At 49.5% G+C, this 13,859-nt stretch overlaps 1 protein-coding gene across 1 annotated transcript in view; it reads left to right on the top strand.

Moving 5' to 3' along the window:
* ZBTB41 (zinc finger and BTB domain containing 41) overlaps window positions 1-13,859 on the top strand; it is a 48,238-nt gene that overhangs the window by 13,556 nt on the left and 20,823 nt on the right. Inside the window, exon 3 of the mRNA XM_077277377.1 lies at window positions 6,457-6,526. Coding sequence (XP_077133492.1) covers window positions 6,457-6,526 — 70 coding nt within the window. The remainder of the gene's footprint in view (window positions 1-6,456; window positions 6,527-13,859) is intronic.

The following is a 13,859-nucleotide window of genomic DNA, read 5'->3' as shown; positions in this document are numbered from 1 at the left end:
CGGATGGTCATCCGTCACAATCCGTCGCTAAGGCTACTTTCACACTAGTCCGTTGGTACGGGCCGTCGCAAACCGTCGGCCAGACGTACCGACGGACAGTGTGTTAAGTAGCACAACGGGGGCAGCGGATGCAGTTTTTCAACGCATCCGCTGCCCCATTGTAAGGTCCGGGGAGGAGGGGGCGGAGTTCCGGCTGCGCATGCGCGGTCGGAAATGGCGGACACGACGCACAAAAAAACGTTACATGTAACTTTTTTTGTGCCGATGGTCCGCCAAAACACGACGCATCCGTCGCACGACGGATGCGACGTGTGACCATACATCGCAATGCGTCGCTAATGTAAGTCTATGGGTAAAAAACGCATCCTGCGGACAACTTTGCAGGATGCGTTTTTTCTCCTAAACGACGCATTGCGACGTATTCCAAACGACGCTAGTGTGAAAGTAGCCTAATACAAGTCTATGGGAAAATGCAGGATCCAGCATTCTCAAAAATCGACGGATTGTGATGGGAGCTGAAAGACGGAAGTGTGAAAGAGACCTAATACATTTCTCCTATCGGTCTTGCACATCCACAGTCCTGCAGCAAGCGGCTCCTCATCCAGCAGAGAATTCGGACTGTTGCTTTTCCCATGTTATGAGCAGGATCAGACTCTGCAAGTGAATGTTACATGTTCTCAAGGTTTCAGTAGATTAAGGCATCGTTCAAACCTAAATTTTTGGTGTCCGTACTGCGTGGATCACAAATGCTGTGTCGCTGCATTTTAATGGGAAAGTCCTTATCAAAATGTAGTAAATCCATGCGGTGTCATTGGTGTTAAAAAAATTGCTCTGTGCTCCATCACATGACCTAGCGGAGCTCACACCTGGAAGTGCTGAATTTAGGGCTTCAATAGGAAAATGGGATCCTTAATACATTAGCCCAGTGTGTGGTTCAGCTTTGTACAACATGGATCATACTGGGTCCACTTGAACATGAGGCCTAATTCTCGGATCCATTCTTAAAGGGAATCTGTCACTCTTTTGAGCTTTTTGAGTTAAAGGGCCACTGTCACCCCCTCCAGCCGTTATAAACTAAAAGAGCCACCTTGTGCAGCAGTGATGCTGCTTTCTAACAAGGTGGTTCTTTTAGTTTTTGGAGCATGTATTCCCAAAATAAATCGTTTTATAACTTCTCCAAAATACCTGTCTTTGGCCAGGGAGGCAGGTCCTCACCCCCCTGCTTGAAACGCCACACTGCCGTCACTCAAATGTTCAGGGGCGCCGCCCCCTCCCCTCTGTTTTTGCATGAAATCCGGCGCCTGCGCTGTATATTAATGTCTGGTGCAGGCGCAGTGAGCTCTGGCCGTCTGACGTCACAGCCATGGCTCGCAGACTGCGCCTGTGCGGTCACCCACCTTGGTAATCCCAGCCCCGCAGTGTGTTATGCATTATGCAGAGTGCGGGGCTGGGATTCACAAGCAGGGCGGCCGCACAGGCGCAGTCTGCGAGCCATGGCTGTGACGTCAGACGGCCAGAGCTCACTGCGCCTGCACCAGACACTACTACACAGCGCAGGCGCCGGATTTCATGCAAAAACAGCGCTGAGGGGGCGGCGCCCGGCGCCCCTGAACATTTGAGTGACGGCAGTTTGGCGTTTCAAGCAGGGGGGTGAGGACCTGCCTCCCTGGCCAAAGACAGGTATTTTGAAGAACTTATAAAACGATTTATTTTGGGAATACATGCTCCAAAAACTAAAAGAGCCACCTTGTTAGAAAGCAGCATCACTGCTGCCCAAGGTGGCTCTTTTAGTTTATAACGGCTGGAGGGGGTGACAGTGGCCCTTTAATAATATTGGCATACAGGTTATATACAGGTAATATTAATCATACCTGTAATCCTCTTAGATGTGGCCTTGTTCAGTAAAGATCATCTTTTACAGCTTTTATCTTCCAGGCTATGGGGCTTACGCTGCCCCAAAGATGAGACTGCCTCTGGTCTTCATTATCCAAGATTTCTCCTCCCCTTCTCTTCAGTGCGTGGCCAGAAATCCCGCGCCTGTGCATTCTGTGTGCCGCCTCTCCTCTGCTCTGGTCCGCCCTTCTATGGATACTGTCTTCAGTTTTAATGTGGCAGGTGCCAGAGAGCCCCTGTAACTTCCAGCTCAGTGGTCTCCTGCTCACAGTGAAGGTGAATGCCACAATGTGCATAGGAGCGACGGCAGGCAGAATGCACAGGCGCGGGATTTGTGGCCGCGCCATGACGTGAAAGGGACATCTGAAGAGAAGGGGAGGAGTGTAATCACACATAGCTGAATGCTGCTGTGTTGGAGGGCATGGGGGACCTGACAGGTTCCCTTTAATGAAGACCGGAAGCTGGCTTATCTTCCGGGCAGCCTATACCCCAAAGCCTGGAAGGTCGAAGCTATAAAAGATGATTTTTACTGAACAAGGCATCATCCAGGAGGCATACAAGTATGATTAATTTCACTTGTATACAACCTGTATGCCCATATTGTTAACTCCGAAAGCTCAAAAGGGTGACAGATTCCCTTTAAAGGGCTGTTCCCGTTCCTATAGTCATAGATGCCTTGTTGGATAGTGCTTGCAAAAACGAGCACTTTTGTAATTTGCAGTTTATAAAAGTTTTCCATTGTTCTTGAAGTATGAACATTTTTCTATTGTCTGCTGCTTGTTGTCTACAGTGACTTGCGAAAGTATTCACTCTCTTGGCTTTTTACTTATTTCGTTACATTACAACCTGCGTTTAAATATTTTTGTAATCAGATTTGTGTGTGATGCATCAGCACTAAATAGTCTGTTAGTGAAGTGAGAAAAATATAGGCATAAATTTAAATTTGTGGGATTAAGTAACTAAAAATGGTCATTTCTATATGTGTTCACTAGTGATGAGCGAGTATACTCGTTGCTCGGGTGATCTCCGAGTATTTGTTAGTGTTCGGAGATTTAGTTTTTGTCAATGCAGCTGCATGATTTACAGCTGCTAGCCAGCCTGAGTACATGTGGGGGTTGCCTGGTTGCTAGTGAATCCCCATATGTAATCAAGCTGTCCAGCAGCCATAAATCATGCAGCTGCATCAACAGAAACTAAATCTCCGAGCACTAACAAATACTCGGAGACCACCCGAGCAACGAGTACACTCGCTCATCACTAGTGTTCACCCCTTTTGGTATGAAGGCCCTAACCACTTCTGGTGCAATTCCTGCAGAAAAGGTAAGGTGTATATACTGACAGACATGTGACACTTAGATTGCACACAGGTAGACTTACGTTCACTAAGTATGTGACTTACGAAGTCCACCTGGGTGCGATCTAAGTGTCACAGGTCTGTCAGTATATACACTTTACCTTTTCTGAAAGGCCACAGGGGCTGCAACACCATTAACCAAGAGGAACCACTAACTAAGCACCATGATGACCAAGGAGATCTTCAAACAAGTGAGGGACAAAGTTGTTGAGAAGTACAAGTCAGGGTTGAGTTATTTAAAAAAAATATATATATATCCTCATCTCTGATGATTCCCCGGAGTACCATCCAATCTGTTATCATAAAATGGAAAGTACATGGTACCACAGCAAACTGGCTAAGATAGGGCCGTCCACCAAAACTCTGAGCCCGGGCAAGGAAAGCTTTAATTAGAGAGGCAGCACAGAGACCAAAGGAAACCCTGAAGGAGCTGCAGAGTTGCCTAGTGAGACTGAAGTATCTGTCCATGTGACCACAATAATCCGTGCACTCCATAGAGGTGGCCTTTATGGAAGGGTGGGCAGAAAAAAATCCTTTATCGCTTCATTAGGAAGAAGCCAGAAGGGGGTGGAGCTAACCGCCAGGGAGAGGAGGTGTGCCAGCGAGGGGCAGGAGAAAGCCTGCCCTAAGATGCCAGCAGAAGGGGGCAGAACTAACCGCCAGGAACTAGGGTGCGCTGAAGCCAGGCCTAGAGTAGAAAAGACGGCCGCCGAGACAAGGGAGGGCGGCGTAGCACGGAGGCCCAGAGATTACCTAAAGGTAAGCCTGCGCAACCAAACTAGATGGAGATAAAGCAGGGGGACAGGCCCGGTATAGACCAAAAAGGCCTATACCGGAATAGAAAGCCATCGGAAAAACAAGTGTCTGTAGGAGGCACTTGGGTCTGATTTCAGACCCCACCGTTTTTATTTTAATTTTTATTTTTTATTCTATTTTTTCCTTAACTGAGCGAATGGGGGCGACGGATCCTTTCTAGGTTCCGATCTCCCCCGAACCCCCGAATCTAATCAAGAACCCCATTCTGATAAAGGAACCCTAGAATAAAGGAGGGATTGGGGAGCAGGAAAAAAACTCACTCTTTTTCTTCATCCGTATCTTGTTCCTTATCTTCTGGTTTATCTTCTCTCTGAATCTTCTCCTCTGTCGCCTCTGGACCAGAGCCTGACTGAGAGAGAAAAAAAGAGATGTATCTCTCCATCCTGAAGACGAGTCCATTATTAGATGTCTGACCTGTATTATGGGACATCCATGCCTCCTGAAACCGACAGGCTCTGGTGGGTGAGTGGGTAGGAGACGGGGGCCAGGACTAAAATTTGGATCACCAAACACTCTTCGTGTGTTAGGGGTTGGGGTCCTGCCAGCTAGACCTATGAGGATACGGTGTGGTAGTATATGCCGTACTCATAGTTTGTCTGTTCACACTGTATCCCTTCAAACGTAAAGGAGAAGATCCATCTGAAAAAGAAGACATTACAGGAAGACAGCGAAAACTGAGGTAGATATAGGTCTAGTGAAAGACCCGTGTCCACCTCCTACTGACACTAAGCTAAACTGATTAACCCCAGTCGGTGGGGTGTACACTATGGAGCAAGAGCTAACTTTTTTTGTGCAGAGTGTCAGCCTCCTAGTGGCAGCAGCATACACCCATGGTTTCCTGTGTTCCCCAATGAAGGCTCTGAGAAACAGATTTTACGATGAGTAACAAAAAATCCTGTTTTACTTACACACAAATTGTAAGGTTCATTTTGAGTTTACCAAAAAACATGGGAGACTCCCCAAATGTATGGAGGAAGGTGCTGTGGTCAGCTGAGGCCAAAATTGAATTCGTTGGCCACCAAGGTAAACGCTGTGTCTGGTGCCAAACCAACACAGCTCATCACCCCAAGAACATCATCCCCACAGTGAAACATGGTGGTGGCAGCATCATGCTGTGGGTATGTTTTTTGATAGAAGGTACAGGGAAAATGGTCCCAGTGAAGGGTAAGATGGATGGTGCAAAATACAGGGATATTCTTGAGCAAAACCTGTTTGTCTGTCAGTGATTTAAGACTGAGACGGAGGTTCACCTTCCAACAAGACAATAACCCAAAGCATACTGCTAAAGCAACACTCGAGTGGCTTAAGGGGAAATGTGTAAATGTTTTGGAATGGCCTAGTCAAAGCCCATATCTTAATCCAATTGAGAATATGTAAATCAAACTTGAAGATTGCTGTTCACCAGAAGAAACCATCTAACTTGAAGGAACTAGAGCAGTTTTGCCTTGAGGAATGGGCAAAGATCCCAGTGGCAAGATGTGTGAAGCTCATAGAGACTTATTCAAAGTATCTTGCAGCTGCAATTGCCACAAAAGGAGGCTCCACAAAGTACTGACTTTAGGGGGTGAATAGTTAGGCACAATGAAGTTCTCAATTATTTTGTCCTATTTGTTGTTTGTTTCACAATAAAAATAAAACCAAATGTTCACACTTTAGGCATGTACTTTACATGAACTCGTACATACCCTCAAAAAAACACAGTGAAATTCTAGGTTGTGAGGTAGCAAAGCATGAAAAATGCCAAGGGGGTGAATACTTTCTCAAGTCACCGTAGGAAACCGACCATCATTGCTGTCCAGCTTCTAAGCGCTGCACTGAAGCTAGCCGGGGTTAGGAAATATCAGTGTGCTCTAGAGATCCAAGGCAGCTTCAGATCAGCATTTACAAGTATAATATCAAAGATCTTGTAAACACTGTGCATGTCCAGCCACCACAGCTAGACCGCAGTGGTGGTCAGTCACCTAGGCGATGAGCTGTAGACAACAGAAATGTTTTAATATCATAAGAACGGCTAAAACTGACACAGTAAATTGCAAGTGTGTTATTTTTGTTTTTACATGCACTATGCACATCATGCATTTACGCATTTGGGAATAACTCTTTAATTAAAGAAAGCAAGGTAAGACTCTTGCATACATTCTATTTTGGATTGTGGGGTTAATTATAATGACCGTGTGACCCACAAATGTCTCTTACATCTTTGTCTTCCATATTAAAAGTGATGGACTCCTAGTAGAATTGTGAAACCGAAAATGATTGTCCTCAGTAACCAGTGGGTACTCTGTCAGCTCTGTATAAAGGACATGTGAATCTTGGATACAAGGTGTTATTGGCAACGAGGCCACTTTGTCTATAAGAGGGTTATAATACATGAGGCCCATTATGTCTTGTAGATTCCACGCTGAGAGTGCACAAGAGTTCCTCGCCATCAAAAGGATAAAGAGCGACGGATGGAAATGCGAAGTGAGTAACGAGATCCTGTGCGCACACTAAGAGCTAAGAAATCTAACCACATACGGGCACATCTAATGTTACTACCACATGTAGACCAGACAGTCTTCAATGATGTGTGTATGACATCAGTATTTCTCCTACGCCTCATTGGGGGACACAGGACCATGGGTGTTATGCTGCTGCCACTAGGGGGACACTAAGTTAACACATAAAGAATAGCTCCTCCCCAGCAGTATACACCCTCCTGCTGGCCCAAGTGAACCAGTTCTTGCTTAGTGTCTGTAGGAGGCACTTGGGTCTGATTTCTGACCCCACCGTTTTTATTTTAATTTTTATTTTTTATTCTATTTTTTCCTTAACTGAGCGAATGGGGGCGACGGATCCTTTCTAGGTTCCGATCTCCCCCGAACCATCAACAGGCAAGTACGTGGAGCGTTCCTCCCGTATCCTTTCCTGCAACGTTGGATGCCAGCCCTGAGCTCACCTTATGGGCTTTCCGTTCCTTCCATCCTCGAATTCCTTCAGTCGGGATTGGACTTAGGTCTCACCCTTAGTTCTCTAAAAGGGCAGATTTCAGCCTTGTCAGTTCTGTTCCAACGTAAAATTGCCAATAGATTACAGGTGAAGACGTTCATTCAGGGAGTCTCCCATGTCGTGCCGCCCTATAAGATGCCGTTGGAACCATGGGACCTTAATTTGGTCCTCGGAGTCTTGCAGGAGGCTCCTTTTGAACCTCTGCAGGATGTTTCCCTGTCTCTTCTGTCATGGAAAGTTGCCTTCCTGGTTGCGGTCACGTCCATCCGACGAGTCTCAGAACTGGCGGCCTGGTCTTGGCAAGTTCCTTTCGTCATTTTTCATCAGGATAAGGTGGTTTTGAGAACATCCCCGTCTTTTCTACTGAAAGTTGTCTCATCTTTCCACCTCAATGAGGAAATTGTTTTGCCTTCACTTTGCCCAGCGCCAGTACATCGCACCGAGAAGGCTCTCCACACACTGGACTTGGTCAGAGCTCTTAGGACGGCGTCTTTCCGCAGGTCAGATGCCCTGTTTGTGCTCCCAGAAGGGCCAAGAAAAGGTCTAGCCGCTTCCAAAGCTACGATAGCCAAGATAGCCAAGTGGATTCGTTCAGCTATCCAGGAGTCCTACCGAGTCAGAGGTCACTCTGTCCCAGCAGGGATTAAGGCTCATTCTACTCGGTCAGTGGGTGCGTCCTGGGCCATCCGGCACCAGGCGTCGGCAGCACATGTCTGCAGAGCTGCAATTTGGTCCAGCCTGCATACGTTTACGAAACACTACCATGTCCATTCTCAGGCCTCGGCAGATGCGTCCGTCGGCAGAAGAATTTTGCAGGTGGCAGTGCCGCATCTGTAACTTGTGGGTACAAAGAGTAATTGCAGTGGTACAAGGAGCAATTGCAGTGGATTGTTTTCCCACCCAGGGACTGCTTTAGGACGTCCCATGGTCCTGTGTGCCCCGTTGAGGCGTAGGAAAAATAGGGATTTTTGTGTACTCACCGTAAAATCCTTTTCTCCGAGCCAATCATTGGGGGACACAGCACCCACCCTGTTAGCCTATTGGCTTTGATTTTTCTGTGTTGACTTGGTTTTGACATAGTTCATCCTTGTTAAATGTTAGCTCCTACTGCTTTGTTACCAAACTGGAGCCAGCAGGACGGTGTATACTGCAGGGGAGGAGCTATTCTTTATGTGTTAACTTAGTGTCCTCCTAGTGGCAGCAGCATAACACCCATGGTCCTGTGTCCCCCAATGATTGGCTCGGAGAAAAGGATTTTATGGTGAGTACACAAAAATCCCTATTTTTATCATATAATCCCCTGAAAAACGGGGATGAAATATGCAGTGAAAAAGCTCAGGTCCAGCTTGTTTTTTTTTTCTTTTTCTTTTTTACGTCATCCATTGTGTGATTTACAGGTACATTTGAAGCAATACCAAACTTTATAGCCTTTTGTATATAATGATGAAAAATAGAATTAAAACTTTGGGGGAAAAAAATTGGATTGTGTCATCATTATCAGATATCCATAACTTTTAAAGAGAATCTGTCACCAGGTTTTGCCATCTAATTTGAAAGCAGCTAAAAGAAGCCGTCCTCCTCCCATCAAAATGTTCATCCTCTTAATATATTGCAGTCGTCATATTATATAGCACTGTGCACTTGCAATTGCTCATTTTGCCATTCAACCCAGCTAATTCTTCTCTTTTCCATTAGGTCTATGACATCACATGATTAAAAACTGTCTGATTTTTTTTTTCTAAGCTTTATGTAGAAACAGGAGGTCCGTTTTCCCTGTATGACTCATGAGTCACTGCAAAAGTCCCTGGCGGGGGAAGAGGGAACAGCTTGGTCAGGAGTTGAAGAGGGGAATGATAAATGCAAAAGACAAGAAACTTCTTGTTTCTACATAGAGCAGAGAAAATAATTAACTTTGTAGAAAGGCAAAATGAGCAAATGTAAGTGCACTGTGCTGTATAATATGATGACTGCAATATATAAATACAATGAACACTTTACGGGAGTGCTTCTTTTCTGTAGGGACAGAGACCCTGATTCCACTTACTCGGCTGCTTGCTGTAATTTTGATAATTTCGTGCTGATAAAATAGTGATTTTTATCACTAGAAGACTAGTAAACCTGCTGTCATGTAATCAATATTTCTCCTTCGCCTCATTGGGGGACACAGGACCATGGGTTATGCTGCTGTCACTAGGAGGCTGACACTAAGCTGAGACAAAAAAAGGTTAGCTCCTCCCCTGCAGTATACACCCTCGTACTGGCTTCCAGACACCCAGTTCAAGCTTAGTGTCCGTAGGAGGCACACTGATTTTTATTTTCACGGATTTTTTCTTTTTAATCCATTCCGGACGAAGGGGGCGACGGATTCTTTAGTGGTCAGATCTCCCCCGAACCAACAACAGGCGAGCACGGGAGTTTCACCTCTCCGTATCCTCTCCTGCGACGTGGGAGCCACTGCCTGAGCTGACCATTTTTGGGCGACGGTTTTTTCCCTAAAAGGGACGCCGATCTCCCCATGTTGTACAGAGGAGCACTGGTGTTTTCCTCCAGTATCCTCCTCTGCAGCCAGGCCTTTTTATTGCCGGACATTTGCCCTGTCCACCAGGTTTTACCCTCGGCTGTACAGTGGCCCCCTATTCCCGTGGCGTCCGTGCAGACCACACTGCATCACCAATGCTCTGTGTGACTCAGGTGGTGGACGGTTCCTCTCCACTCCCCTCTGGGGCTGGTGGATGGAGGCTTCCCATCCCCTGCACCGTCCCAGCCATCCCTAGGCTCCTCTCACCTCCTCGGGTAAGTGTCTCGTGGGGGATGGGGGGGGTCGCCGGCGGTCCAGAGGGCTCCTCCTTAATCAGGGCACATTAGGGGCTGTAGCGCTGTAACGTCGGCACTTTGCGGCCGTGCGCCGGGCCCAGGCCGCAAATTTAGCCCCCGGCTTCGGCCTAGCCGCTGGTCGCTGCAGATAGGCTCCGCCCACTCCTGCACGTCATCGGCGGCGCCGCCCCTGGTTCCTGGCGCTTCTCACAGCCGTCGAGATCTCCTTCCTGATCTCGGCGGCCATCTTCACTCCACATGCCGCAGCTCCTGCTCGGACGCACCTCGGTGTCACTGCGCCCACGTGCAGCCAGTTTCCTCTCAGGCTTCTCAGCTTCCCAGGACAGCGGGACACAGGACCGGGGTAAGGAGACATCGTCAGTTTCTCCCCTGCAGCGTCTCCCTCTGCTTCCCAGTCCAGTTTATAGTCCCTGTGGCCTCTTTCTGCATTAGAATCATGTCGCAGTCAAGGTCTAAAAAACTACCTAAAGTACATACGACCTTTTTTTCTGCATGTACCACCTGCCAGGCCCCACTTCCTAAGCCTCAAAGTTCTCCCCTCTGCTCAGCCTGCGATGCCCCATGTGCCCAGGAGCCCTCCACCGCCACCGACTCTGGCGTACCTAGTCCCCCCCCGTGGGTCGCTTCACTCACACAGTCCGTGGATTTTTTAGCCAACGCCATCAAATCCATTCAAAATCCTCCCGGGGTTCAGGGTAATCCGCTTCAGGCGTTAAGAGATCCCTTCATAGCAGGGGAATCGTCGGCCAGCAGGGGCCGCTCTCCACTTAAAGAGGCTCGGTCATCCAGAAAACGGATCCGCACTACCTCTCCTGAGCGCTCTCCTCGCCGCTCAGACTCTGCCAGCTCCACCTCTCGCTCACCCTCTTTGGGGGCTCACAGCGTTCACGACTCTGAACATGAGTCCGAGGTATCATTGGACCCGGAGGCTCCGGAGTTCAGGGCTACGGTTGACTCCCTCATTGTAGCTGTCAATCACACTCTTAAGGTGGATGATGACGCTAATTCCGCTCCGGAACACGCGGTCTCTTTTACCAGATCCAAACGTTCCCACAAATCTTTTGCCTCTCATCCAGCTTTTCTGGATATAGTCAGGCGTCACAGGGAGCATCCAGATAAGCGTTTCACGGGTAAGAAGGACCTGGCATATAAGTATCCCTTTTCAGCGGATCTCGTGAAGGACTGGACGGATCCCCCTTTAGTAGATCCGCCGGTCTCACGCCTAGCTTCTAAAACGCTTCTTTCAGTTCCGGAGGGCGCTTCAATTAAGAGTCCCACTGAACGCCAGCTAGACTCTCTAGCTCGTTCAGTGTATGAAGCCTCTGGCTCTTCCCTGGCCCCCTCCTTCGCCGCGGCTTGGGTGACCAAGGCTATGGTTTCCTGGGCGGATGCTCTAGCGAAATCCATTAATGAACAGGACCTCCCGTCTGAGATGGCAGACCTAGCCAAGCAGTTAGCCATGACTAGCGATTACGTGATGTTCGCTTCCCTCAATGCGGCGAATTGCGCAGCATCGGCGGCTTCCAACGCCATTGCTATCAGAAGGGCTCTTTGGCTCAGGGAGTGGCGCGCAGACTCCTCCTCTAAGAAATCTCTGATCTCCCTCCCTTTTCAAAGCGGGCGTCTTTTCGGCGAAAAGCTTGACCAGCTTATTTCCGACGCCACAGGGGGAAAGAGCAAGTTCCTTCCCCAACAGAGGCCCAAGGCGGTTTTCCAGCGCCAGCCTTTCTTTCGTTTTCGGCCTTTTCGTACCAGCCCAGCCTGGTCCAATCCCTCCGGGCTTTCCAGATCAGACCGTTCCTCTCGCAATGACAGAGACTCTCGTCCCTCCTTCAGGCCGAATCCTTCCTGGCGCGGGAAACCAAGGCAGCCCAGAACCCGAGGTTCCAGACCTCCCAGATTCCCGTCTCAATGACTCGGGAACGGTGCCAGTCGATACCATCAGAATAGGCGGACGCCTACTCTTTTTTCAGCAAGCCTGGCTCTCCGTCGTGCACGACGAATGGGTCAGGGATCTGGTATCGTCCGGCTACAAGATAGAGTTCTCCTCTCCTCCTCCAACTCGGTTTTTCCCCTCTCGTCTTCCCAGTTCGGCTACTCAGTCTCGCGCCCTTCTTTGCGCCATTCACACCCTCCGCCAGAGCGGGGTAATTGTCCCGGTCCCGGAACACGAGAGGTTCAAAGGTTTCTACTCAAACCTCTTCGTCGTGCCAAAGAAAGACGGAAAAGTGCGGCCCATTCTGGATCTGAAGCTCCTGAACAAGTGCGTAAGAGTCCGGCACTTCAGGATGGAATCGCTCAGATCGGTCATCTCTTCGATGGAAAGAGGGGAATTTCTGGCCTCGATAGACATCAAGGATGCCTATCTTCACATCCCGATTTTCCCGTCTCATCAGAGGTTCCTCCGCTTTGCCATTCTGGAAGATCACTTCCAGTTCACGGCCTTACCCTTCGGTCTCGCCACGGCGCCCAGGGTATTTACCAAGGTCATGGCGGCTGTCATGGCCATCCTTCATTCTCGAGGAGTCGTCGTGTTACCTTACTTAGACGATCTCCTCATAAAGGGCCCGTCTTTTCAGGCCTGCGAGTCAAGCGTCCACATTACCCTGGATTCTCTTTCGCGCCTAGGTTGGTTGATCAACTGGGACAAGTCCTCTCCCGTTCCTGCCCGTCGGATCTCCTTTCTGGGAATGATCCTGGACACTTCGAGGGGGCTGGTCTTGCTTCCTCGGTCCAAGGCCCAAGCACTTCAGCAAGGAGCCCAAACGCTCTGTCATCCTCGCCCGCGAACCATTCGGTTCGCCATGAAGATCCTGGGAAAGATGGTTGCAGCAATCGAAGCAGTTCCTTTTGCTCAACTCCATCTCCGTCCCTTGCAACAGGCTTTGCTGGACAACTGGGACAGGAGCATCTCTTCTCTCGACCGCCCTTGTCCCCTGTCCCCGCGGGTCAGACAATCTCTCGTATGGTGGACCCTGGGCCCATCTCTCCTCCGGGGGAAGTCCTTCCTCCCGATCCGCTGGTTGGTGGTGACTACCGACGCCAGTCTTCTTGGCTGGGGGGCGGTGTTCCTCCACCACTCAGCCCAGGGCCTCTGGACAGTTCGGGAATCCAAACTTCCCATCAACATCCTGGAGATTCGTGCTATCAGACTTGCTCTGAGTCGCTTTCACCCCCTGCTCGCAGGTCACCCTGTACGAGTCCAATCCGACAACGTCACGGCGGTGGCTTACATCAACCACCAGGGGGGTACCCGCAGCAGGGCCGCGATGCAGGAAGTCTCCCTCATCCTTCGTTGGGCCGTAACCAACCATTCCATCATCTCTGCGGTGTACATTCCGGGAGTCGAGAATTGGGCGGCGGACTTCCTGAGCCGCCAGGGCCTTGCCTCGGGGGAGTGGGAACTCCACCCAGAGGTTTTTCACCAGATCTGTCTTCGCTGGGGGACCCCGGACGTGGATCTGATGGCGTCCAGATTGAACGCCAAGGTCCACAACTTCATTGCTCGATCTCGGGATCCCCAGGCCATAGGAGTGGACGCGCTGATTTCTCCGTGGCATCATTTTCAGCTCCCATACGTGTTCCCTCCCCTTCCCTTACTGCCGATGGTGATCCGAAAGATCAAGATGGAGGGAGTTCCAGTCATTCTGGTCGCCCCAGATTGGCCTCGTCGCGCTTGGTACGCGGAGCTCGTTCAGCTCGTAGCCGACGTTCCCTTGCGGTTGCCAGACCGCCCAGACCTCCTTCGCCAAGGACCGATTTACCATCAGAGCTCAGGGGCCCTACGTTTAACGGCGTGGCTGTTGAAACCTGGGTTCTAACTCGTGCCGGTTTCTCTCAGCAGGTCATCCCCACCATGTTAAGTGCTCGCAAGGCGTCTTCCGCCTCCATCTACCACCGCGTCTGGAAATCCTTCTTCTCATGGTGTAGGCTCCGGGGTCTCCCTCCTCTCGTTTTCTCTATCCCTTGCATC

The sequence above is a fragment of the Ranitomeya variabilis genome, chromosome 8, assembly GCF_051348905.1.
Source record: "Ranitomeya variabilis isolate aRanVar5 chromosome 8, aRanVar5.hap1, whole genome shotgun sequence".
NCBI lineage: Eukaryota > Metazoa > Chordata > Amphibia > Anura > Dendrobatidae > Ranitomeya > Ranitomeya variabilis.
The sequence above is the reverse complement of the archived record's forward strand: the minus strand, read 5'-3'. Positions and strand labels throughout refer to the sequence as shown.